Source organism: Bufo bufo, chromosome 8 (assembly GCF_905171765.1).
Source record: "Bufo bufo chromosome 8, aBufBuf1.1, whole genome shotgun sequence".
In the NCBI taxonomy this organism is placed as follows: domain Eukaryota; kingdom Metazoa; phylum Chordata; class Amphibia; order Anura; family Bufonidae; genus Bufo; species Bufo bufo.
The window spans coordinates 184,057,739-184,085,469 of record NC_053396.1 but is presented as its reverse complement, the minus strand read 5'-3'; the positions used below and the strand labels follow the sequence as shown (position 1 = coordinate 184,085,469).

Below are 27,731 nucleotides of genomic sequence, written 5' to 3'. Positions count from 1 at the left end.
CCAGTTGGTGAGGAAACAGCCAAGATTCGATTTCTTAGTTTATAACGCAGAGAAGTTCCTGCCCGCAGTGACTAGGTTTCCCTAGGCTGACTAGGTGCAGAACCGTGTGACAATGTCGTGCATTGCATAGTTGTTATTCTGGAAGACCACTCAGAACTAGTACATACGTACATAGGCCTTCGTAGGTTTCGTAAAAGCAAAACAACAAGAAATTATTTTATCAAGTCTTTTGCTAAGTGGATTGATTTTTCATTTTATATACATTGCCAATAGAAGATGTTCCTAGCCTTTAAGCCTAATTATAAAATAAAAAATAGAATAATACATCTACCTTGCAAAAAGTTATTTAGCACACTTTGAATGTTTTACCACAGAAGCACAAATTATAACGATAATATCATTTGTGAACTGATGAAGAATACATTTTATGTTTACTTCTCCTCTGCAAAGTCCTATGCTACATGCTTTCAGAAATGTATGGATTAATTACATTTTTCTTAATATCTTTGTACTTAAAGTGCAATGATGAGTCATGCTCCTGCCTCTTGTTTCACAGTCAGTGTGATTGGATCCTACACAAAGAGTTGAGTTTACCTGCAGAGAAGTAAACATCCACAGCAGATGCCTATTAACTAACAGAGTATCAGGTGTGCAAAACACAACCCTCTTTTTAGATCCTACATATAAATAGTCCTGATTCACCTAGTGCTACATTTAATTCAGAGGAGCACTATTAAAATGGAGTTCATAGGAGCAACTACTTTGTTACTACTAGCATGCATAGTCTTCATCCTTCTAAGCATAACGCAAGCCAGAAAAGGGAAGAGCAAAGGTAAAATGCCACCGGGGCCAACACCATTGCCCATCCTGGGAAACATTCTTCAACTCAATAGCAAAGAAGTGTTTAAGTCACTCAATAAGGTACGTTTCTATAAATCTACTTCTTAAAAACTAACTTGGCGATAAAAAGAAATGTCAGGAATTTTGAAGTTTATATATAGATATAGATATACTTATATGCTAAAGACACATGATATGAATGAATGATCTTCTGCAGAGTGCATCCAGGTTATAGCAGCAGATTTGTTTCTCTAAACTTTACAGAATAATTCTAAACTGGAAGAAATTCCATGACACAGATGTCAAAAAGTCAATCTTCCCTATGTTTTCTGATTTCTTGAAAATTGAATATTAGTAAAGTATTAGGTAGCTAATCAACCTCATTACTCGCTCCATCATTGTAATACAGCTTAGCCTGGAGAAGAGAAGCTGAATCAACAACAATTAGTAGAATATTACTATTATTATTATTATTATTTTATTTCACAATTTCAACTAGTACAATCATTATAAAAAGGAAAACCCAACCTCAAAATCCAAATGGGACTACGGCATCTGCGATGATAAAAACTGGGAGCGCAAGGATTGGGGGAGCTAGCATGTGTGTGCAGCAGCCCCTGCCCCCCTGAGTGACAGGAGGCTGCTGCACATTAGTTCCTATAGAGATCTTGTCTGTGTAATATTCTCATAGACTCCAATGCTAATGTATTGGAGTCAATGAGAGAATCAATCCAATGATTGCTTGTTATAGTTCCCTAGGGGAACTATAAAAAAGTGCAAGAAAAAAGAATTTAAAAATAAAATTTTAAATATGAACATTCTGATCACCCCCTTTCCCTAAAATTATAATAAAAGTTCATAAACAATAAAAAATGTGTAGTGCTGAGTGCAAAAACGCCTGCATTATTAAAATCTATTATTATCCTATATGGCAAACAGTAAAACGGAATAAAACGTCAAAATGGCTAATTCACCGTTATTTGCCAACTTCACCTCTCAAAAAATGCAATAAAAAGTGATCAAGAAGTCATACACATCCCAAAATTATATAATTGAAAAATACAGATCACCCCGCGAAAAATAAGCCCTCACGCAGCTCTCTACACATAAAAATAAAAATGTTATGGGGGTAAGAATATGGTGATGCAAAGTAACAATTTGTTTTTACACAGTTTTTAATTTTTTCAGCAATAAAATTATACATATGTGGCATTGTTGTAATCATACTGACCCATAGAAAAAAAGTAACAGGTCAAAGAAAAAGCTCTAAAAACAAAACCCACAAAACTGTGGCAAAATTATTATTATTTTTTTATTATTCTACCACATTTGGAATTTTTTCCTGCTTCACACTACATTTTATGCAACCGTAAATGGTGCCATTGGAAAATGCCGTACAACAAAATACAAACCCTCATATAGCTATGTTTATGGAAAAATATAAAAAAAAGGCTATGGTTTTGGGAAGGCTGGAGGAAAAAAACAAAAATAAAAAAAATTGAAAATTTCCCAGTCATTAAAGAGTTTAAAAAAAACAACACAGGAATCCAATGCAACCTACTGTATATTTAAATAAAATTAAAAAAACAATTTCACCCTGTCTGATGGTCTTAAGGGATTAACACTCTCCATCGACACAATTTTATACAATTCACAATTTCTTCTTCTATATCTGATTCCCAAGCCCTCTTCTGTCTCCCTATATCTTTTACTCAGAACTAACATCAATCCACCATACACCCGTGCTAAAAAAAACTAACAAAAAACAAAACAAAAAAACGGTATCTTTATTATTGTTCAACAAACTTTCTAGTGATTCCTTCTGTATATTTTTGTGGTTTACCCATACTTTACTACATATAATAATAATATAATTAGAATAAATGTTTAACTGCAAATTTTAGTTTAGTGCACTCATTAAGAGAAACAAGAAAAAACTACGTAAGAGTCTTGCAGGTCTGATGATGTCACATAGCAAGCTTCTGATACAACATCAGTCCCTTCGTAAGGTGTACTACAAGAATGTATAAAGAAACAGTAATATATATAAATATATACAAAAAGAGCAGAGACATGATGTAATTAATGGACATTTGAAAAACAATAGAATATCTAAATTCTTGAGAATATGTTCTCATTTGTCTTACAGATAAGACGTGCAAATGTTTTATGGTCGCTAAATTGATGTTATCTCTGAGACCTGCCACTATGTGTATAGAAGATTCTTTAGCTCTTGTAAAGTGCCATAAATCCTTTAGACAAATTCAGTCCAGTATTCAATGTGTCAAGCAGTGTTACACATCTGTATTCTTAAATTCTTCTGCCTCTTTGAGATTTGAAACGATCTTTTAAACCCTTAAAGACTGGGCCTATTTTTTATTTTTACATTTTTTACTTTTCCTCCTGACGTTCCAATAAGCACAACTTTTTTATTTTTACATTCACATATCCATATGAGGGCTTACTTTTTGTGGGACACATTTTTTAATGCCAACACTTAATTTTCAATGTCTTGGAAAACAGGAAAAAAAAAATCTTTGTGGGGTAATTTGAAAAAAATAATATTCTGCCAAGGTTTTTGAGGTTTTGACATCATGGCACTCATCGTGCACTAAAAATGACATGATGTCCTTATTTTGCTCGTCAATATGATTGCAGCGATAACAAACTTGTATAGTTTTTATTTTGTTTTTTGAAAAAGATCAAAATTTTCTTTGCATCGCTATATACAGACAGGTGTAGGCAAATATGAAGGGGCACACTCAAAAGGGAAACACAGTAATTGATGATACAATAGTAATTTAATACTTTAAAAAAACACCCTTAAAATTTATATAAAACATACATAAAAACGCACATCAGTCATATACAAAACGTTGCGTGCAACAATCCTGCACAATGACCCCTATACTTTAGATCAATGCAGCAGCAATGTCCCCATCCGATGTGCGTATGGTAATAGTGCAAACAATGTCCCAATCAGAGTCCTAATTCCATATAGTGCTGATATAGTAATGGCACTATGACCGAATCCTGATAGAACGGTGATAATAATATAGCAATGGCACTATGGCCAACTCCTGATTGAGCAGTGGTGGTATTAATATAACCCAGTATCAATGTCCGGTGATATGAGCGTTCAAAGGTATATAGCAGTTGTTAATGCTGACTTCACAGTGAGACTGACAATCCAGTTACTTACAGTCTCTTGCAGCTTATGATGCTCCAGTACGAGTAAGGTCTTACCCCTCTTCGCTGCTTGACCGCAGCGCTGGCTTCCCAGGTGGCCGTACACTCGCAGCGTCCCACGTGGTGTACTCGGCCGTGCGTGGCGTCCCACGTGACCTGGTTGTCAGAGGAAGGGGCCAGAGGAAGGCGCGTAAGACCCTGAAACGCGTCTGGTACTGCAGAGTGAGCGTGGATTTAGCTATATACAGACAGCCATAACTTTTTATATTTCGGCCTACAGAGCTGTATGAGGGCTTGTTTGAGTAACGAACTGCAGTTTTATTGGTACAAATTTTTGATCACTGTCATTAATTTTTTTTTTTTTTTAGGGGGACGAGATGACTAAAAAATAGTGAATCACATGCTTTTCATTTTTTTCCATTACAACATTCACCGCACAGGAATTTTTTTTACATTTTATAGCTCAGACAATGGGTTTATTTTTTATTGTTTATATTTTTTTATATGTAAAATTGAGAAAAGGGGGTGATTTAAACTTTTAATATTTTGGTGTGTGTTGGGGATCCGGACCTTATCTGTTGTCATTATATGGGAACAGGTTTTACATCTTTTTATCTTACAGGGATACAGTATATTCCTTTTTGAACTTCTAAACAGAATATTTCTCAGATTTGGAGGTTGTCGGAAACATAGCAAGAGGGGAAGATCTTGGAAAATTGCTTTTAACTGGCGAAACTTACCGTATTTTTCACCCTATAAGATGCACCGGCCTATAAGAAGCACCTAGGTTTTTGAGGAGGAAAATAAGAAAAAAATAATTTTTGACCAAAAGGTGTGCTTTTGGTGGGTTTTGAACTAATGGTTGTCTGTGCATGACACTATTATGGGGGATCTGTGGATGGCACTGTTATGAGGGATCTGTGGATGGCACTGTTATGGGGGATCTGTGGATGGCACGGTTATGGGGGATCTGTGGATGGCACTGTTATGGGGGATCTGTGGATGGCACTGTTATGGGGGATATGTGGATGGCACTGTTTATGGGGGATCTTTGGATGGCACTGTTATGGGGAGGGGCATCTGTGGATGGCACTGCTATAGGGTGGGGGATCTGTGGATGGCATTGTTATGGGGTGGGAGATCTGTGGATGGCACTGTTATGGGGGGGGATCTGCGGATGACACTGCTATATATGTGTCATCCACAGATCCCCCTCATAACAGTGTCCCCCAATACAGCGGCCCTCCGCTCACCGCAGTATTTCTAGACATTAATCCTTAACCTGTTAATAAGTTTAACTAAATCTGTGCTCTCCCCTGTTCCCCTGTATCAGTAGAGCACTTACTAACAAGTTTCCATAGCAGGCAGAGCGGACGGCAGCAGTAACGTCACACAACGTCAGTGAGTGACGTTACTGCTGCTGTCCGCTCTGCCTGCTATGGAAGCTTGTTAGTAAGTGCTGTACTGATACAGGGGAACAGGGGAGAGTGCATCTTTAGTTAAACTTATTAAAAGGTTAAGGATTAATGTCTAGAAATATAGGAGTGAGCCGCGGGGCCCGGTTTAAGAGTAAAGTGACTGGACCAGGCCCCTCCACTAGTTCTGGACTCCAGCCTCTCCTCTCTCCCCGCTCATACATCGCCGGCTGCGATGCGGCAGCATCGCAGACTGCGATGTAGAATGGAAGCATTTTCCCACTTTTGGGGGGAAAAAGTGCATCTTATGGGGCGAAAAATACGGTATGTAGGACATGTTGTAATTTTTTGACAACCTCCCTCAGTACCTCTAATTGCAGGTTGTAGGTCACTACCAGAATTATATGCTTGTTCTGTTTCTTTTCCTTGTATTGGAGAAGTTGACTTCTGGGTATCCTGGTGGATCTTGTGATCTGATCTTCAATTGAAGCAGGATGATAACCCTGTTGTAAAAATGTCCTTTTTAGATGTTGTAAATGCCTGTATGATGGGCTGGAACAGATTTGATTAAATCTGTGTCATGCCCTGCTCTGACTATGTGCGGAGGTCGGCCAGAATAGCAGCACATGTTTAGTTTTTTGTTTTGTTTTGGAGTCGTGCTGGATCCGCCTCCCTTTAGGTGCACTGGGTGGGGGTCATTGGTTTAAATCTCACTCAACCCCAGTGTTCTGTGCGGGTTGTAGAAATCAGTCTGGCCTTGGAAGCAAGCAAGGAAGGAAGGATTGTCTGTTCCAGCTCAGATAAGATAAGTTTGGTTTCTGTTTTTGTTGTTTGCTGTCTAGGCTGTTTGTGTGTCGTCTGTCCCTATTCCCCTTTCACCATCTCAGGGATTCTAGGGTATATTCAGCCCAGGCATGAGGACACATTATTCCTACCTTCAAGGTATGAATGTGGGCTTAGCAGTGTAGGGAGAGAAGTCAGGGATGTGCTAGGAGGTGACCTTTCCCCAGCTTCTCGTCTAGGAACTTGTTTGTTGGTTTATCTGTGTATCTGAGATCCCGTCCGCCGTGACAATCTGATGGCCTGACTGTAGATGATAGACTTTTTAATGTGTTTGGGGTGGAAGCTGTCCCATTTGAGGTATGTAGGCCGGGTAATAGGTTTATAATACAGGGATGTCAGTTTTGAGCTGTTTTGTATGTTCATGGTGGTGTCCAGAAAGCTGATTTCTGTTTTGGAATAGTGAGGGATCAGGATTTAGGTGGGATGAAATGTATTGAATCATTTAGGGGATTTTATCAGGTCACGTTCAGAGTCAGTCCAGATTATTAGGATGTTATCAATGAAACTGAAGTAGGCCAAAGGTTTGATGGGACATGATAACAAGACATTACTTTCCAGTTTTGCCATGAAAAGATTTGCATATTGTGGTGCAATTTTGATACCAATGGCTGTTCCATTGCATTGCAAATATATCTCCTTGCCAATAGAGAAATACCATATTTTTCGTTCTTTAAGACGCACTGTTTTTCCCCCCAAAGTGGGGTGAAAATGTTAGTGTATCTTATGGGGCAAATACTAATGAGCGCTTCCATTATGGAAGCGAGTGCTCATTAGTACAGGAGAACCCGGAAGAGGAGAATGCAGCACTCTCTTGGCTCTGTACTCACCACTTCCCGGTCTTCCTCAGCCTCTCGCTGTATTGTGAGGTCTGATCTGAGGTCTGAATGGGGGACTTATTGAGATCTGATCTAAAGTCTGATTGAGGGAATTCACATGGATGTCTAATCTGAGGTCTGATTGGGGGACTTATTAATATGTAGGTCTAATGTGAGGTCTGATTGGGGGACTTATTAATATGGAGGTCTAATATGAGGACTGACTGGGGGACTTATTAACATTGGGGGTCTGTTCTGAGGTCTGATTGAGGCTAAAATCTGAGGTCTGATTAACATTTGGGGGCTGATTGGGAATCTTCTTATTTTGTTCTTCTATAACCTACGTGCATCTTATGGGCAGGAAATACGTTAATTGTGGGTGAGAATAAATTTGGAGAGTTTCAGAAAAGTTGGCTAGCAGTTACTCCATCATTGTGTGGGATATTTGAATATAAAAATTCCACAATCATAGTGGCCAAGATGGTGTCTTTAGGGAGAGGACCTATGATTGAAAGATTGTTCAATAAATCGGTAGTGTCCTGTCGATAACTTACTGTGTTCCCCACTAATGATTTGAGGATGCTCTCTATCAATCCTGCGATTTTTTTCAGTGAGGGTTCCCACACCTGAAATGATTGGGCTCCCTGGAATACCCAGTTTATATATGCATTTTGGGAAGCATGTAGAATTCTCTGATCCTGAGATTTTCAGGTACCAAGTCTAAAAGTTTTGTGAATCCTTCAAGAAGACCACAGATCACCTTTTTTAACTCTCTCAAATATTTTTGAGGTGGTTCTTTCTCCTTTTTGATTTAGTACTGCGTGTCTGTATATTGTCGACATGCCTCTAAAAGGTATCAGACCTGCAAGACTCATTTTTTTTCTCTAAATGAGACCGCTAAACTAGTTTTCTACTGGCTAATACGGTACTGGACTTCTTTTTCAGTTGACTGCAAATTTTAATACATTTCTGTTGTTGAATGTTGTGTTAGAATTAGCATATCAAATCTAAGACACTAAAAAGATGTAATGTGACTTTAACATTCTGGTAATTTAAGTAAAAGTGCTTTATCATCATCATGCCAGGGCTAGGGTGCATAGGGCTCTGTTGCCCAAAGATCTACACTAGAGATGAGCAAATTTCCTTAAAAATTCGATTTGGTCGGTTCGCCGAATTTTCCAAAAAGATTTGCCACGAATAAATTCGGATCAAATCTTTTTGAAAAATTTGGCTAACCGACTAAATCGAATTTTTGAGAAATTTGCTCATCTCTAGTGTAGATCTTTAGGCAACAGAGCCCTATACACCCTCGCCCTGGCATGATGATGATAAAGCACTTTTACTTAGATTTCCTGGCTGCAGAGAGCCTGTAAAGTGGTGTGGAACACTCTGCCTTGCAGAAACACGCATAGGGAGTCTGCTGTGGTAGTGAAAAAATACTGTGAGTCAGTATGACACGCAGATGACAGGCGTCACTCTTAGAATGACTGCACACTTCATGGGGCCAAAACTGACCAAATAACTCAAGTGTAAACTCAGCCTTACAGTTCATTGTTAGAGCCAGGTATAAAGAACAGGGCAGAGGCCCAAGATCTTACTATAGCGTGAAAGAGTGCACTCCTTTTATACCGTCATCAGCTGATTCCACATAGATTTCTACAGAATCTGTTCTATTAAACTCTTATACAAGTAGAGCCCCCCTGACAGAGTGGAGAGGGTGTCAGCAGTAAGTTTGTGTTGACATCAATGATTATTTTGCCCTTTCTCTGATCCATCAGAACAAACTTCCCCAAAAAACAGATCATGCCTGTTGAGCATCCACCTTCACTCGGTCAGCATTTGGTCAGTAATCCATCAGTATTGCTAAAGCCCAAAAAAATACAGGAGTGGATCCAAAACAGGGATGACAAGTGAATGGAATATTTGTATGTCTTCTGTGTTTTGTACCAACTCCTGCTTTTGGCTACCAATTCTGATGCTAAATAGGGACCATGCCATACAGATATTACAGCTGCTACATAGACAGGATACGTTGTGTGTCTTATTTTTCTTTCAATCTGACAGATCAGAAGAAGGGTCAAATAAATGGTGATGTCATCCAGGCCAAAAAAGCAAAATAGTGGCCCAGTCATGGAGGGCAAAGGGTGGGAACAGCATGAGAAATCCACAGAGTGGCCTAATGACAGAGTGGTGAGGTAGCAGCAGCATGAGGAGACCACAGAGTGCTGAGGTGGCAGCAGCATGAGTAGACCACAGAGTGGCCCAGTGACATAGTAGTGAGCTGGCAGCAGCATGAGGACACCACAGAGTGGCCTAGTGACATAGTAGTGAGCTTGAAGAAGCTTGAGGGGACCACAGAGTGGCCCAGTGACATGGTGGTGAGCTGGCAGCAGTATGAGGAGATCACAGAGTGGTGAGGTGGCAGCAGCATGAGGAGACCACAGAATGGCCCAATGACAAAGTGTTGAGGTAGCAGCAGCATGAGGAGACCATAGAGTGGTCCAATGACAGAGTGTTGAGGTGGCAGCAGCATGAGGATACCAAAGAGTGGCCCAGTAACATAGTGGTAAGCTGGCAGAAGCATGAGGAGACCACAGAGTGGCCCAGTGACATAGTGGTGAGGTGGGGGGCAATACCAGTACCAGCTGAAGATGACAGTAGGGTTAAGTGGCAGCAGATGTGTGGCAGCAGGCGGATGGCAGCATCAGAATAGTAGCTGAAGCAGTTATCCAGAAAAAAAACGGTCTCTTTTGACAAAGTTTAGGTGTGGCACCATGGATGATCTAGTCTAATGCATCAGGCACTGGTGTGCAGAAATCCTGGCTAATCCACGCCTGATTCATCTTCAAAAAGGTCAGCTTCTCCACATTTTGGGTGGACATGTGAGTTCTCCTTGGGGTAACTATGTCCCCCGCCACACTAAACACCTGCTCTGATGCCACACAATGCTTGTCCAGGGGGAGCACGGCAAGTTGCTGTCACAAATCAAGTTTGGCTGCCTAGTAGTCAAGGGGATCTTTGATGTGGGGTGGCAGGGTGCACTCCAAGTATGCCAAAACCTTCTGGTTCTGGTTCTGCTCTATGTCTAGCTGCTGCTGCTGGTGAGTAGTTTCTTCAGGAGGCGAGTGAAGAAAACTGCTCATCAGCGACTCTAGACTTAAGTTTCTGCTGATGGAGCTGGTACTGCTCCTTCTCCCCCTCAGCAGCCATGGCAGTGGAACCTGAGCACAGAGGGCACCCCCGATCAGACATGCGTGAGGATGGGCGATGGCGCACATAGCCAGAGGCCAACTGACTACATAGGATGTCTCAATAGTAGTTCAGTTTGTCTTCCCTGGCTGCCCAGTAGTCCAGCGGATCTTCAATGTGGGGTGGCAGTGTAAGCCATGTACCGGGGTGGGCTCCCCAGGATACAGCGAAGTCACGAACAAGGAAATCAACACTGACACCAGCTTATGCAAAACAGAACTTTCTTTACTGAAAGATTTTGCAATGAACACAATCCCAAATATGGAGACAAAGAAAATGAAGTTACACACACTCAGCCAATGCTGAGAACCCCTGTGCTGCACAGCAAGATGTCCCTGGTGCATACCGAGGAAATTTGCTATAATTTACCTACTGGCGGGCACACTAAAACTACCCCACCATACCTGTTATTACCCTATTGACGACACAAATGATTGAGTGAGTGCTTAGAATGGGGTTATCTGCGGTGCAGCACAGCAGCTTACAATCTTATCAACTCTAGAACACCTCCCCTCCCATAACTAGTTTAGGAACCTGTATCAGAGTATTGTACCTGATCAATGCGCTGAACGGAATTAAAGTAGTGGGACAGTTGTCAGCTCTCACTTGCGCAATGTCCCTTTTAGTTATGGAGTTCTTGGAGTAAATGTGGAAAACACTTTTGGCCTATATACCATACAGTCCCTATCTAACTAACTAATAGTGAATATTAATTGCGAATATCGCAACTTTGCTAATTCGCAAATATTTTGAATATAGTGCTATATATTCGCTATTTCGACTATTCGGCAATTTTTAACATCTGAAAACATGATTCCTCCCTGCTTCTTTCTTGTGGGTCAATGTGTCTTTGGCCCACAAGCATCTTAAGCAGGAAGGAATCATGTTTTCATATAGAAAAAAAATGAAGAATATTCTAAAAAACTAATATATAGCAATATAGTGAATATATTCGTTTTTTTGAATATTCGCATTATTTTTTCCTATCTGTACAGTTGTTTGAATACTCCTCCCCGACAAGCGTCCCCGTCACCATGGGAACACCTGTGGGTTAGAAAATACCATCGGATCTGAGTTTTCCCTGAGATCGTGAAAACTCAGATCCGATGGTATATTTTAACCCACAGGCGTTCCCATGGTGACGGGGACGCTTGTCGGGGAGCAGTATGCCAAAGTGGAATAACAGTACACATAGAAAAAATAAATAATGAATATTCTAAATAACTAATATATTCGCTATATTGCTATAACTTTGTTTTTTAGAATATTCGTCATATTCGGCATATTATAAAAAACAAAGTTATAGCAATATAGCGAATATTCGTAAAATACACATATAGACTGTAATTTTGCTAATATAGTGCTATAATCTTTTTTTATAGTCAATTTTTTTTGTCTCTTCTGAACTTCAGTTTTGGAAAAAATGTACACTATTAAAAAAAAATACTATAGCACTATATTAGCTAAATTACAGTCTATATGTGTATTTTACAAATATTCGCTATATTGCTATAACTTTGTTTTATAGAATATTTGTCATATTCGTAATATTCTAAAAAACAAAGTTTGGTTATTTTTTGGCTATATCCTAAATCAGGGTCAAGCTGACATCAAGTGCATTTAACCATCAATAGTGTGGTTATTTTTTGGCCATATACTACATCAGGGGCAAGCTGAGCCTGTCACCCAAGTTCATTTAACCATCAATACTGTGGTTATTTTTTGCTATATCCTACATCAGGGTCAAGCTGTCTGTCATCAAGTGCATTTAACCATCAATAGTGTGGTTATTTTTTGGCCATATACTACATCAGGGGCAAGTTGAGGCTGTCACCCAAGTGCATTTAACCATCAATAGTGTGGTTAATTTTTGGCTATATCCTACATCAGGGTCAAGCTGACATCAAGTGCATTTAACCATCAATAGTGTAGTTATTTTTTGGCCATATACTACATCAGGGGCAAGCTGAGCCTGTCACCCAAGTGCATTTAACCATCAATAGTGTGGTTATTTTTTGGGCTATATCCTACATCAGGGTCAAGCTGTCATCAAGTGCATTTAACCATCAATAGTGTGGTTATTTTTCTGGCCATATACTACATCAGGGGCAAGCTGAGCCGGTCACCCAAGTGCATTTAACCATCAATAGTGTGGTTATTTTTTGGCTATATCCTACATCAGGCTCAAGCTGTCATTAAGTGCATTTAACCATCAATAGTGTGGTTATTTTTTGGCCATATACTACATCAGGGTCAAGCTGTCATCAAGTGCATTTAACCATCAATAGTGTGGTTATTTTTTGGCCATATACTACATCAGGGGCAAGCTGAGCCTGTCCCCAAGTTATTCTCAATAACTTCACACACACGCTACAGTGCAGATCCAAGTCTAATTCTGTGATTAAACGTATACCTGTCACCCAGCGCCTAAAAAATGGGCCTCACATTTATATTCATCCAAATCTGTCATTACTGCTTTAGCTGGTCAAGTTATTTAGTGTCCGTCAAAGCACAGTTTTTGTTCTGGGTTGAAATACAATTCCCAATTTTGCAATTCTCTAAATTAGTGGTTTCTGCTGTATCAGGCCTACTTTAAATCTATCCCTAAAAGGGTATATTAGATTCAAGGTGCTGATAGGGTAGTTCTCAATAACTTCACACACACGCTACAGTGCAGATCCAAGTCTAATTCTGTGATTAAACGTATACCTGTCACCCAGCGCCTAAAAAATAGGCCTCACATTTATATTGATCCAAATCTGTCATTACTGCTTTAGCTGGTCAAGTTATTTAGTGTCCATCAAAGCACAGTTTTTGTTCTGGGTTGAAATACAATTCCCAATTTTGCAATTCTCTAAATTAGTGGTTTCTGCTGTATCAGGCCTACTTTAAATCTATCCCTAAAAGGGTATATTAGATTCAAGGTGCTGATAGGGTAGTTCTCAATAACTTCACACACACGCTACAGTGCAGATCCAAGTCTAATTCTGTGATTAAACGTATACCTGTCACCCAGCGCCTAAAAAATAGGCCTCACATTTATATTCATGCAAATCTGTCATTACTGCATTAGCTGGTCAAGTTATTTAGTGTCCGTCAAAGCAGAGTTTTTGTTCTGGGTTGAAATACAATTCCCAATTTTGCAATTCTCTAAATTAGTGGTTTCTGCTGTATCAGGCCTACTTTAAATCTATCCCTCAAAGGGTATATTAGATTCAAGGTGCTGATAGGGTAATTCTCAATAACTTCACACACACGCTACTGTGCAGATCCAAGTATAATTCTGTCCGTAAACGTATACCTGTCACCCAGCGCCTAAATAATAGGCCTCAAATTTATATTCAGCTAAATCTGTCATTACTGGTGTGCCTGTATTAGTTTAATACGGTACCTAAATAGATAGCCAGATAGTGTTAGGTGTCTGTAAAAAAAGGCCTGAATTTGAATTCAATACATTGGCCCGAATAATATTTTTCTTATTGTGGTGAACGGTAACAATGAGGAAAACATCTAGTAAGGGACGCGGACATGGTCGTGGTGGTGTTAGTGGACCCTCTGGTGCTGGGAGAGGACGTGGCCGTTCTGCCACAGCCACACGTCCTAGTGTACCAACTACCTCCGGTCCCAGTAGCCGCCAGAATTTAAAGGGATATTTGGTGGGGCCCAATGCCGTTCTAAGGATGGTAGGGCCTTAGCAGGTACAGGCATTAGTCAATTGGGTGGCCGACAGTGCATCCAGCACGTTCACATTATCTCCCACCCAGTCTTCTGCAGAAAGCGCACAGATGGCGCATGAAAACCAAGCCCATCAGTCTGTCACATCACCCCCATGCATATCAGGGAAACTGTCTGAGCCTCAAGTTATGCAGCAGTCTCTTATGCTGTTTGAAGACTCTGCTGGCAGGGTTTCCCAAGGGCATCCACCTAGCCCTTCCCCAGGGGTGGAAGAGATAGAATGCACTAACGCACAACCACTTATGTTTCCTGATGATGAGGACATGGGAATACCACCTCAGCACGTCTCTGATGATGACGAAACACAGGTGCCAACTGCTGCGTCTTTCTGCAGTGTGCAGACTGAACAGGAGGTCAGGGATCAAGACTGGGTGGAAGACGATTCAGGGGACGATGAGGTCCTAGACCCCACATGGAATGAAGGTCGTGCCACTGACTTTCACAGTTCGGAGGAAGAGGCAGTGGTGAGACCGAGCCAACAGCGTAGCAAAAGACAAAGAGGGAGCAGTGGGCAAAAGCAGAACACCCGCTGCCAGGAGACTCGGCATGCTACTGACCGCCGCCATCTGGGACCGAGCACCCCAAAGGCAGCTTCAAGGAGTTCCCTGGCATGGCACTTCTTCAAACAATGTGCTGACGACAAGACCCGAGTGGTTTGCACGCTGTGCCATCAGAGCCTGAAGCGAGGCATTAACGTTCTGAACCTTAGCACAACCTGCATGACCAGGCACCTGCATGCAAAGCATGAACTGCAGTGGAGTAAACACCTTAAAAACAAGGAAGTCACTCAGGCTCCCCCTGCTACCTCTTCTGCTGCTGCCGCCTCGGCCTCTTCTGCTGCTGCCGCCGCCTCGGAATCTTCCTCCGCCTCTGGAGGAACGTTGGCACCTGCCGCCCAGCAAACATGGGATGTACCACCAACACCACCACCTGCGTCACCAAGCATCTCAACCATGTCACACGGCAGCGTTCAGCTCTCCATCTCACAAACATTTGAGAGAAAGCGTAAATTCCCACCTAGCCACCCTCGATCCTTGGCCCTGAATGCCAGCATTTCTAAACTACTGGTCTATGAAATGCTGTCATTTAGGCTGGTGGACACAGACAGCTTCAAACAGCTCATGTCGCTTGCTGTCCCACAGTATGTTGTTCCCAGCCGGCACTACTTCTCCAAGAGAGCCGTGCCTTCCCTGCACAACCAAGTATCCGATAAAATCAAGTGTGCACTGCACAACGCCATCTGTGGCAAGGTCCACCTAACCACAGATACGTGGACCAGTAAGCACGGCCAGGGACGCTATATATCCCTAACTGCACATTGGGTAAATGTAGTGGCGGCTGGGCCCCAGGCGGAGAGCTGTTTGGCGCACGTCCTTCCGCCGCCAAGGATCGCAGGGCAACATTCTTTGCCTCCTGTCTCCTCCTACTCAGCTTCCTCCTCCTCTTCTTCCACCTGCTCATCCAGTCAGCCACACACCTTCACCACCAACTTCAGCACAGCCCGGGGTAAACGTCAGCAGGCCGTTCTGAAACTCATATGTCTGGGGGACAGGCCCCACACCGCACAGGAGTTGTGGCGGGGTATAGAACAACAGACCGACGAGTGGTTGCTGCCGGTGAGCCTTAAGCCCGGCCTGGTGGTGTGCGATAATGGGCGAAATCTCGTTGCAGCTCTGGGACTAGCCGATTTCATGCACATCCCTTGCCTGGCGCATGTGCTGAATTTGGTGGTGCAGAAGTTCATTCGCAACTACCCCGACATGTCAGAGCTGCTGCATAAAGTGTTGGCCGTCTGTTCGCGCTTCCGGCGTTCACATCCTGCCGCTGCTCGCCTGTCTGTGCTACAGCGTAACTTTGGCCTTCCCGCTCACCGCCTCATATGCGACGTACCCACCAGGTGGAACTCCACCTTGCACATGCTGGACAGACTGTGCGAGCAGCAGCAGGCCATAGTGGAGTTTGAGCTGCAGCACGCACGGGTCAGTCGCACTGCGGATCAGCCCCACTTCACCACCAATGACTGGGCCTCCATGCGAGACCTGTGTGCCCTGTTACGCTGTTTCGAGTACTCCACCAACAACGGGGCAACCCAAAGTTGAATGAACCTCTCCTCTGTCTGGGTGCCGGGGCCTAAAAATATCTGACAGTGGCCTGTTCCAGTGGTGGGTTACATGAAGCCTGATTCTCTGCTATGACATGAAGACTGATTCTCTGCTGAGATGAAGCCAGATTCTATGTTATGGGACCTCTCTCCTCTGCCTGGGTGCCTGGGCCTAAATATGTGACAATGGACTGTTCCAGTGGTGGGTGACGTGAAGCCTGATTCTCTGCTATGACATGAAGACTGATTCTCTGCTGACATGAAGCCAGATTCTCTGCTATGGGACCTCTCTCCTCTGCCTGGGTGCCTGGGCCTAAATATGTGACAATGGACTGTTCCAGTGGTGGGTGATGTGAAGCCTGATTCTCTGCTATGACATGAAGACTGATTCTCTGCTGACATGAAGCCAGATTCTATGTTATGGGACCTCTCTCCTCTGCCTGGGTGCCTGGGCCTAAATATGTGACAATGGACTGTTCCAGTGGTGGGTGACGTGAAGCCTGATTCTCTGCTATGACATGAAGACTGATTCTCTGCTGACATGAAGCCTGATTCTCTGCTGACATGAAGCCAGATTCTATGTTATGGGACCTCTCTCCTCTGTCTGGGTGCCGGGGCCTAAAAATATCTGACAGTGGCCTGTTCCAGTGGTGGGTGACATGAAGCCTGATTCTCTGCTATGACATGAAGACTGATTCTCTGCTGATATGAAGCCAGATTCTATGTTATGGGACCTTTCTCCTCTGTCTGGGTGCCGGGGCCTAAATTATATGACAATGGACTGTTCCAATGTTGGGTGACGTGAAGCATGATTCTCTGCTATGACATGAAGACTGATTCTCTGCTGTCATGAAGCCTGAATCTCTGCTATGGGACCTCTCTCCTCTGCCTGGGTGCCTGGGCCTAAATATGTGACAATGGACTGTTCCAGTGGTGGGTGACGTGAAGCCTGATTCTCTGCTATGACATGAAGACTGATTCTCTGCTGACATGAAGCCAGATTCTCTGCTATGGGACCTCTCTCCTCTGCCTGGGTGCCGGGGCCTAAATATCTGACAATGGACTGTTCCAGTGTTGGGTGACGTGAAGCCTGATTCTCTGCTATGACATGGAGACTGATTCTCTGCTGACATGAAGCCAGATTCTATGTTATGGGACCTCGCTCCTCTGTCTGGGTGCCAGGGCCTAAATATATGACAATGGACTGTTCCAGTGGTGGGTGACGTGAAGCCTGATTCTCTGCTATGACATGAAAACTGATTCTCTGCTGACATGAAGCCTGAATCTCTGTTATGGGACCTCTCTCCTCTGTCTGGGTGCCGGGGCCTAAATATATGACAATGGACTGTTCCAGTTTTGGGTGACGCGAAGCCTGATTCTCTGCTATGACATGAAGACTGATTCTCTGCTGACATGAAGCCTGATTCTCTGCTATGGGACCTCTCTCCAAATGATATTGGTTAATTTTTATTTATTTTATTTTTATTTTTATTCATTTCCCTATCCACATTTGTTTGCAGGGGATTTAACTACATTTTGCTGCCTTTTGCAGCCCTCTAGCCCTTTCCTGGGCTGTTTTACAGCCTTTTTAGTGCAGAAAAGTTCGGGTCCCCATTGACTTCAATGGGGTTCGGGTTCGGGACGAAGTTCGGGTCGGGTTCGGATCCCGAACCCGAACATTTCCGGGAAGTTCGGCCGAACTTCTCGAACCCGAACATCCAGGTGTTCGCTCAACTCTACAGGCCTAATCACAATCTCTTAGGCGCCAACCTGCATTTTGGTGCGTGGATGCTTTCAATGACCTGGGTCTTGTTCTGTATCCGATGATGTCTTTAAACTGAACTGCAACAAGTCTCTTCAGCAACCATGAGGTCCTGCAGGCTAGCTCTGTTCCAAAGCTCCTAACAGCCTTCTTAGAAACAATCCTTTGATTCCGGACAGGATCTGGGCATGGGACAGCGATGAGTCCCTCTCTGCTGCGACTCCGGCCACTCCAGAACACCCGGGCGCCGGATGCGACCGGATTCTGTTCACACACCATCCTTCTTTGTTCCTCTCAAGATGGAGACAGCAGCAGCTTCCTGGTTCTCCTTCAGACTGTGTGAATCAGTGACCTCTTGTGGTCAAAAATACAGAATTACAGTTCTATTGAATAAATATGCAAGTATAAAGTATTCAGACAATGGTGACTGTTTCTCCCTCTTACAGCAGAGTGCTGTCCAAGTATGCCACCACTTGCTGGTTAAGGTTCTGCTCCAGCTCTAGTTGCTGCTGCTGGTGAGTAGTTTCTTCATTAGGTGGCTTAAGAAAGCTGCTCATCATTGACTCTAGACTCAAGCTGCTGCTGATGGAGCTGATACTGCTCTTACCTCCCCACCCTGCCATAGCAGCCATAGCAGTGGAACGAGAGTGCAGAGGGCCTGACTCTATAGTAGTTCAGTTTGTCCTCCCTCTCAGCAGGTGTAAAAAAGGCCCCCATTTTGGACCGGTAGCAAGGGTGTAACATGGTGGAGAGCCAGTAGTCATCCCTCTTCCGAATGTTGACAATTTGTCTGTCACTACGCAAGAAACTAAGAATGCATCTGCCATTTGCGCAAGTGACTCGGAGGGACTCCCTCCCTCGATCTCCACTGCATACTGCCACGGTGCTTCTGGGTCATCTGTCTCATCTTCCCCATCGCTCTGTAGCCCCTCTGGCTGTTCCTGCCCCTCCTGCTTCTCCTCTCCTTTCACCTGTGTAGAATAACCACTTATTTCTCTACGCATTGCTTGTGCTTGAATGTCCTCCTCCTCCTCTAGTTCAGCCCCCTCAGGGGTTATGTGGCCGTGAGATTTAGTCGCCACATCAGCTGTCCCCTGGCCAGCCAGATTTAGCAGCATCTGTTCCAGGACATGAATCAGTGGAATTACTTTTTTCATCCCGTAGTCCTGTCGACTGACAAATAAAGTGGCTGTAACGGTCACGTACACACACACACACACAGGGGGAGGATAGTGACCACTGCGCCCCACCCTCACCCCTGGCCCTGCCTACTTGCCTTGCAAGCCCTGATGTCAGGGGACAACTGGACGGCAGTCTCTAGCTTAGAATACGTGCTGGGAGGACAGACAAGACAAACAACGGATATTGAACAGACCGAGTCAATACCAAGAGAGCAACGAAGTACAAATGGAGTAAGCAGAGAATAGTCAGGAGAAGCCGGGGTCAACTACCAGGAGAGGAATAAAGTACCACAGGAGTCCGCATAGAATCGTCAGGTGGAAGCCGGGGTCGGAATACCAGGAGAGCAGCGCAGTACAGGAGGAGCAGGCAGAGGATTGTCAGGGAACACAGGAACAGGTAAGTATGCCAGGTAACAGAATCCCAAATAAACCTAATTAACAGGCAACCTGTGGCCAGCAGGCTGCCTGTTAAATACTGACTAGCTGGGGTCATGTGAAGTGGCCAGCACCACATGACCCACACTGCTGAATATAGCTGAACAGCGAGTGCCCAGCTCGGTGCTCAGACCTCCCATGGTTGCAGGGGGAACTGAGGACGCCGGCTGCGCTGAGGAGACGTGCGCGGCCAGTCCATCCCGCCCCCTATCACCTAGGAGACGAGGTTGGCACTGATTGATGAAGTGGTTGCTGCGACAGGCTGGACCACCAAATCAGAACAACGGTTATCCCATGCCACTTTATGATAATGGTGCATGTGTTGATGCAGGGCCGTGGGGCCAACATTGTAACCCTGGCAATGCTTCACCTTCTGACCACAAATTCGGCAAATGACCATGTTCACCTCCTCCGGCGGCTTAACAAAAAACTGCCAGACCTCCAAGTATGCCATTTTCCCCCCAACACTCTGCACTGACTGCCTGCTACTGCTGTCTCCATGAACCTCTGCACCTCTACTTTACGGGCAAGTATGCTCCTACGAAGTGGGTGGTCTACCCTGGGCACATTTGGCTCCCAACCTCCCACTGCTGCCACCCTGCTGACTTACGGCCACTCTACCACCTTGCTGGCTTAGCAGCTTCCTCACACGCAAGCTGCCACCCTCTTCTCCTGATGATGAGGAAGCCCCTTCTTTACTCGGCTCCCAAGTGCGATCGGCAGCATCATCATCATCCACTATTGTCTGCACGTCAACGGTCTCTATGGTCTCAAAGCCAGGAGCCTGTCTGCTCACAGCACCAGCTCCCATGCGACTCTTATCATCTCTACTTGCGTGCCTACTGGAAGAAGCGGCGGTTGTCTCCTCTAGATCTTGGCTGGGCAGTAGCTGCTGACTGTCCTCTAGTAGCTCGTCCTCACTGAAAAGTTGACCCAAGCCTATGGCATATAATAATTCTCCCGCTGAGGGGACAGAAAATGACAGAGGCAGATTGAGGACACAGGGCTTTCACCCGGGCCATGCAAACTAAGCGTCATGTCAGAGGAACCCACCGACTCTTGACTGGGGGTGTCTGATGTCACTTGCGATGAAGTTGATGGTCAAGACACGACCGCTAGTTGACACTGGGAGCTCAGGCTTTTTGCTGTGACTCCTGCTGCCACCCCCTTCTTCTACTGCTACTTCTGCCTGCGACAGAAAATTTTTGGCCATTGCCCGTTCCCTTTGAAGGGTCTGTCACTTGTCTGTCTGACATACTGTATAATAAAATAACTAAAATAATACACCCCAAAAAAGGCTGTAGTACAATTTAACTTCACCGCAGAATGGCTAAAAGGACGTACGTATATTTCCTATTTATACACCCCATAAATGGCTGTAGTATAATGCAACTTCACTGCAGAACAGCAATTAAGATGTATTCTTTTTCCTATTAATACCCCCCAAAAAATGTATAATAATCTAAATTCACCTCAGAACGGCTAATAAGACGTATGTATATTTCCTTTTATTACACCCCGTAAATGGCTGTATCACACAGCACTTGCACCCCAATAACAAGCAAGGTTTGCTGGTATTACTGAGCTATCATTTAGTGCAATTTGGATCCCCAGTTAGTGCAGCAAGGTGTCATAGAATCACTCCTATTACCGAGCCTGTACTCTCCCCTATTGGAACCTGTTCACCTTTTATAGTATAGATGATGCCTCCCTATCCTTTCCCTACACTATGAATAATCTTTCCCTGAACTTCTAAATCATTTTTTGCAGCACAATAAAGTCTTTCCTAGCACTGTCCCTAGCGCCTGCCGCATCTCTCCCTGCACTAAGTACACTGGAAAATGGCTGAATCCAAGATGGCTGAGGCTATTTATAGGGCTGTGACATCACAGGAGTTGGCTGGCTGCTGATTGGCTGCATTCATGGCATTGTGGGTGATCCCTCGTTCCCAGAGTTCTTTGCTCCATGTCCTCACATGTGCAGCAGCCATGCGATTTGTTACCACGAAGCGTGAGGAAACTCTTCTTCGGTGCGAATCAAATTTTTCCTAAAATTCGGGAACGAATTCCACTTCGTCAACTTCGTTTTGGTCATCTCTAATCTACACCAGTAGCTGGTCCCGAGCAAAGTTTTTAATATAAATTCTAAAAACTCTTTATCATGAACTGTTTTCTTTTTTTAAGGCCAATCTACAGGATAGGGTACAAACAAGTTAAAGGGATTAACACATGATTAATTTAAAAAAATTTAATCAGACATCATATAGGACATGACAATTTTGTTCTAACAATGCTAGAACCAGCTCGGTACTTCACATGGATTCAGAGATCTCCCCATTCATTGTTCCAATTGCTCCTCTATATTCTCTTCAGGCTGGCAGCCCAGGGGCATGTCTTTCGTACTGCAGCTCAGGGGGATGTCTTTTCTGCTACAGCTGAAGGGATGTGTCCTTTCTCAGGGAGCATGTCTTTTCTGCTGTAGACCTCTCCCCATCAAAGCTCATGAGATATATCATTTCTGCTGCATCTCTCTCTATCACAGCTCAGTGGTGTCTCCATTCTGCTGCAGCTCTCCCGCTATTACAGCTCAAGAAGTGTGTACTTTCTACAGCAACTCTTTCCCTATCACAGCTCAGAGGATATGTCCTTTCTGCTGCAGTCCCCTCCCTGTAACTGTTAGGCCTCATGCACACGACCATTCTGTTTTTTTGCGGTCTGCAAACCGCGGATCCGGAAAGAACGAAAGCCGCCGGTGTGCCTTCCGCAATTTGCGGAACGGAACGGGCGGCCCATTGTAGACATGCCTATTCTTGTCCGCAAAATGGACAAGAATAGGACATGCTATATTGTTTTTGCGGGGCCTCGGAACAGAGCAACTGATGCGGACAGCACACTGAGTATCTTTTGCGGCCCCATTGAAGTGAATAGGTCCGCACCCGAGCCACAAAAACTGCGGCTCGGATGCGGACCTGAAAAACGGTTGTGTGCATGAGGCCTTACAGCTTCTAACAGTAGATATGGCTGGTGGCAATTTAAAGACGAAACTGGGAATATGTGACCACCTTATTAGGTGGATGTGCGATACATGAGAATATCTCACAACTGAAACAGATTTGAACAGAAAGTAAATTACAAAACGAACTATTTTGGACTGTTAGTTCATAGTAGAATATAATATCATAATTGAGTCAACCTGTTTTGCTTACCTCCCTTCCAGCTGAGTGAAAAGTATGGACCAATATACACTATCCACATGGGCATGGATCCTGTCGTGGTATTGTGCAGCTGTGATGCAGTGAAGGAAGCTCTCATTGAGAATTCGGAGGACTTTGGTGCCAGGGGACATATGCCACTTCTGGACAGGATAAGTTCTGGAGGCCATGGTAAGAATGAAGATTGTATTTTTACTATTATAATCTACATTTACTCAATAAACTATGGTGACTTGTTAACTCATCATACAGGAGAATTGATTAAATATACAGTACAGACCAAAAGTTTGGACACACCTTCTCATTCAAAGAGTTTTCTTTATTTTCATGACTATGAAAATTGTAGATTCACACTGAAGGCATCAAAACTATGAATTAACACATGTGGAATTATATACATAACAAACAAGTGTGAAACAACTGAAAATATGTCATATTCTAGGTTCTTCAAAGTAGCCACCTTTTGCTTTGATTACTGCTTTGCACACTCTTGGCATTCTCTTGATGAGCTTCAAGAGGTAGTCCCCTGAAATGGTTTTCACTTCACAGGTGTGCCCTGTCAGGTTTAATAAGTGGGATTTCTTGCCTTATAAATGGGGTTGGGACCATCAGTGGCGTTGAGGAGAAGTCAGGTGGATACACAGCTGATAGTCCTACTGAATAGACTGTTAGAATTGGTATTATGGCAAGAAAAAAACAGCTAAGTAAAGAAAAACGAGTGGCCATCATTACTTTAAGAAATGAAGGTCAGTCAGTCAGCCGAAAAATTGGGAAAACTTTGAAAGTAAGGGCTATTTGACCATGAAGGAGAGTGATGGGGTGCTGCGCCAGATGACCTGGCCTCCACAGTCACCGGACCTGAACCCAATCGAGATGGTTTGGGGTGAGCTGGACCGCAGAGTGAAGGCAAAAGGGCCAACAAGTGCTAAGCATCTCTGGGAACTCCTTCAAGACTGTTGGAAGACCATTTCAGGGGACTACCTCTTGAAGCTCATCAAGAGAATGCCAAGAGTGTGCAAAGCAGTAATCAAAGCAAAAGGTGGCTTCTTTGAAGAACCTAGAATATGACATATTTTCAGTTGTTTCACACTTGTTTGTTATGTATATAATTCCACATGTGTTAATTCATAGTTTTGATGCCTTCATAGTCATGAAAATAAAGAAAACTATTTGAAGGTGTGTCCAAACTTTTGGTCTGTACTGTATATCAAATGTGTCATTGCAAGCTGCCCTTATTCAAGTTGGGGTGGCCACCTCCATCGCCACTATATCCAAGTAGATTCAATGGAGTTCCATTCAAATATATGGGAACTATGGAAAAATACAAGCAAGCTGATCTCTACTTTTTAATTAGAGGCCAGAGATTGTAATAGAGAGATCAATATGACCTCCTCTTCATTCATTCTCTGTATAATAGAAATGTTTATACATGATGGGAAATCCAATTTTTTTGCTATCTTACAGCTTCCCCAATTGTCAAGAGTATTCTTACCAGTCATTCTACATATTGTTTCAGGAGTAGTGGGCAGTAATGGAGAGCGCTGGAAACAGCTACGCCGCTTCTCTCTGATGACATTAAGAAACTTTGGGATGGGTAAAAGAAGCATTGAACAGAGAATTCAAGAAGAGGCCCAGTTCCTTACGGAAGAATTCAGAAAGAGCAATGGTGAGAACTAAAGATAAAAAAAACATTATTATTATTATGTATTCTCAAAGGTTTCTTCTTATCTTGGTAGATGTTGTTGATGTTAATAATACAATAGTTGGGTATATAATAGCTGCAAACCAAGGGGATATGTGTTCTATACTCATGGGTGTTTTTTTCACACTGGCTACTACAGCTAACACTTCCTATCTTCTATATTTCACTTTTCAGCTTTGTGGCGTAGATAGAGACAAAATGAGCAAAGTCATCTCATTGTGCTGGTTTCATATCTGCGACACAGCTTTCTGGCAGGCTGTTCAGACAGAAAGCAGCCTGCCAGAGTTCTTCCGGACCTCATTGATAATATATGGATCCGGTGAAATCTGACAGTTCTCCGTAAAATATGCCAGGATTCAGCTGGACAGAAACTGTATCATTTTTTTGTCTGGCCATTTCCCAGCATTGTCTGCTGGAACAGCCATCCTGCACATATGAATGTAGCCTAGGGCCCCCTGCACACGATCAGGATTGCGTGCGGATTTTCCGCGCGGATTTGCGTGCGGAAAATCCGCACAGTAGGTCATGTCCATTGTATTCTATGAGAATTTGAAATTCTCAATGCACACGATGCGGATTTTTTCTGCGCGGATTTTGACCTGCGGTGCGGATTTTAAAATCCGCGACATGTCAGTTAATATTTTTTTTCCTGACCGGATTTTCTTCATTCACTTAGTGAAATCCGCATGCGGAAAATCCGCACCGAATCCGCACGCAAATCCGTATGCAAATCCGCACCAATTAATGCGGATTGACCGCACAGATTTGCCTGCGAACACCTGCGGATTTCAGTGCGGATTCTCCGCACATGAATCCTGAACGTGTGCATGTACCCTTAAGGTACTAGGCGATTATCAATTAAATTATTGTGAAATTGAGCAAAACTAAAAGATTATCGAGCAGTATAAAAGCAATGAGTGATGTAAGAACGACAACCGACTATAGAGATTAGCAAATTTCTCAAAGACTCGATTCAAAGCCTTTATAGTGGTGTAGAACACTGTGCCTTGCAGTAAAGTGCATCGGGAGTCTGCTGTGGTAGTGAAACAATACTATGAGTCAGTATGACATGCAGATGACAGGGGTCGCTCTTAGAATCACTGCAAACTTCACAATTTGGGCAGTTACGGAGTCAAAACTGACCAAATTACTGAGTGTGATCTCAGCCTTACAGGTTAATGTTAGCATCAAGAAGAAGCACACTCCTTTTACACCGCCGGCAGCTGATTCCACACAGATGTCTACAGAACCTATTCTATTAAACGCTTATACAAGTAGAGCCCCCCCCCCCGACAGAGTGGAAAGGGTGTCAGCAGTAAGTTTGTGTTGAAGTCACTGATTGTTTTGCCCTTCCTCTGATCCGTCAGAACAATAACCCCCAACAAACGGATCCTGTCTGTGGAGCATCCGCCTTCACTCTGTCAGCATTTGGTCAGTAATCCAAAAGTATTGCTAAAGCCAAAAAAAAGGAGTGGATTCAAAACAGAGATGACATGTGAATGTAATATTATGTCTTCTATGTTTTGTACCCACTTTTGCTTTTGGCTACCAAATCATATGCCAATTCTGATTCAAAATAGGGACCATGTCATGCAGCTGATCCTTCCTTCTGACAGATCAGAAGGGTCAAATAAATAGTGATGTCAGCCTGGCCGAAAGACAAAATAGTGGCCTAGTCAAGAAGTGGGGAGGGTGGGAACAGAATGAGAAGTCCACAGAGTGGCCCTATGACATAGTGGTGAGGTGGAAGCAGCAGGAGGAATCCACAGAGTTGCCCAATGACAGAGTCTGGAGGTGGCAGCAGCATCAGGAGGAGGCCACAGGGTGGCACAATGACAGTGTGGAGGTGGAAGCAGCATCAGGAGGCCACAGAATGGCACAATGACAGAGTGTGCAGGTGGCGGCAGCAACAGCATCAGAAGGAGGCCACAGGGTGGCACAATGACAGTCTGGAGGTAGCAGCAGCATCATGAGTGGAGGTTTCAGCATCAGGAGGCCACAGAGTGGCAAGGTGACATAGTATGGAGGTGGCGGCAGCATCAGGAGTGTATGATGCCCTCCTTTCTGTGTAATAAAGGGTGTTTTGTAGTGCCGGTTCCTTGTAATTTTTGGCAGCCCTTTCATGTAGTGCATTGCGTGAAGGAGTCCCACTACCTTGTACCACAATGTGAATAATGCCCTCCTTTATGTGATATACAGGTTGTATCGGAGTACCTCTTCCATGTAATTTTTGGCAGCACTTGCACTTTATATACAAGTAAATATACAGGAAAAAAGGTTTCCTAACAATGTTTCCTCTAAAATTGATTTTATCTTCGGTTTTGTGCATATTATTGTCAGTCTGTAAAAGTGGCGTACTACTCGGACAATATTGTTCCCAGAAGTGACCTGGGAGTCCAAGATGCATCCAGACATCCTCCCCATGCTGTTCCTGAACCATTTCCTTGTTGTTTCCATCAATTTCTGACCTTTTCCTATGAACTAGGCACCCTCCCCTTTTCAGAGCAGGGGGTTCCTGATTTAATGTCCTCAGCCTCCACTACAGGGACAATCAAAGTGCCCCTATAGCATTCCACTGGTGTTGATCGAGCACAGGGGCGGGCTGGGCCGGGGGGCAGGGAGGCAATTGCCCCCCAGGCCGCCCGAAATAAACGGCCACTGGGCCGACCGTCTTAAAAAAAAAAAAATTATTATTTTTTTTTTTTATTCTTCAGGGCCGCACCGCCGATCATGACCACAGGCGGCGCGGCCCTGGATGTCATTTCGGCCGTGCTGTGTGCTGTGGGGCAGGGGAGGGAGAGGCGTGTCCCTCCCCTGTTCTTCTGATAGGCCGCAGGCACTAATGCCTGCAGCCTATCAGAGGCCGGCTCAGGCAGAGCAATGACGTCATTATCATTGCGACGCCTGAGCCAGCACACAGCAGGGACACAGGCCAGAAGAGGCTGCATCGCTGCTGATGGAGGTAAGTATTAGTGTTGTTTTTTTTTTCTTCTTTGCAGGGGGCTGGCACTATTGGGGGGGATCTGGCACTATAAGGGGGGCTGGCACTATGGGGGGGATCTGGCACTATGGGGGGGGATCTGGCACTTTGGGGGAGCTGGCACTATAGGGGGGGCTGGAACTATGGGGGAGCTGGCACTATGGGGGGGGCTGGCACTATGGGGGGCTGGCACTATGGGGAGCTGGCACTATGGGGGGCTGACACTATGGGGGGCTGTCACTATAAGGGGGCTGGCACTATGGGGGAGGAGCT

The 27,731-nt window shown here is 44.0% G+C and overlaps 1 protein-coding gene across 1 annotated transcript in view; it reads left to right on the top strand.

Moving 5' to 3' along the window:
• The first annotated feature begins 684 nt into the window (after positions 1-684).
• LOC121009527 (cytochrome P450 2C16-like) overlaps positions 685-27,731 on the top strand; it is a 43,496-nt gene continuing 16,449 nt past the window's right edge. The window contains exons 1-3 of the mRNA XM_040442726.1: positions 685-921; positions 22,782-22,947; positions 24,293-24,442. Coding sequence (XP_040298660.1) covers positions 739-921; positions 22,782-22,947; positions 24,293-24,442 — 499 coding nt within the window. The 5' untranslated portion in view covers positions 685-738. The remainder of the gene's footprint in view (positions 922-22,781; positions 22,948-24,292; positions 24,443-27,731) is intronic.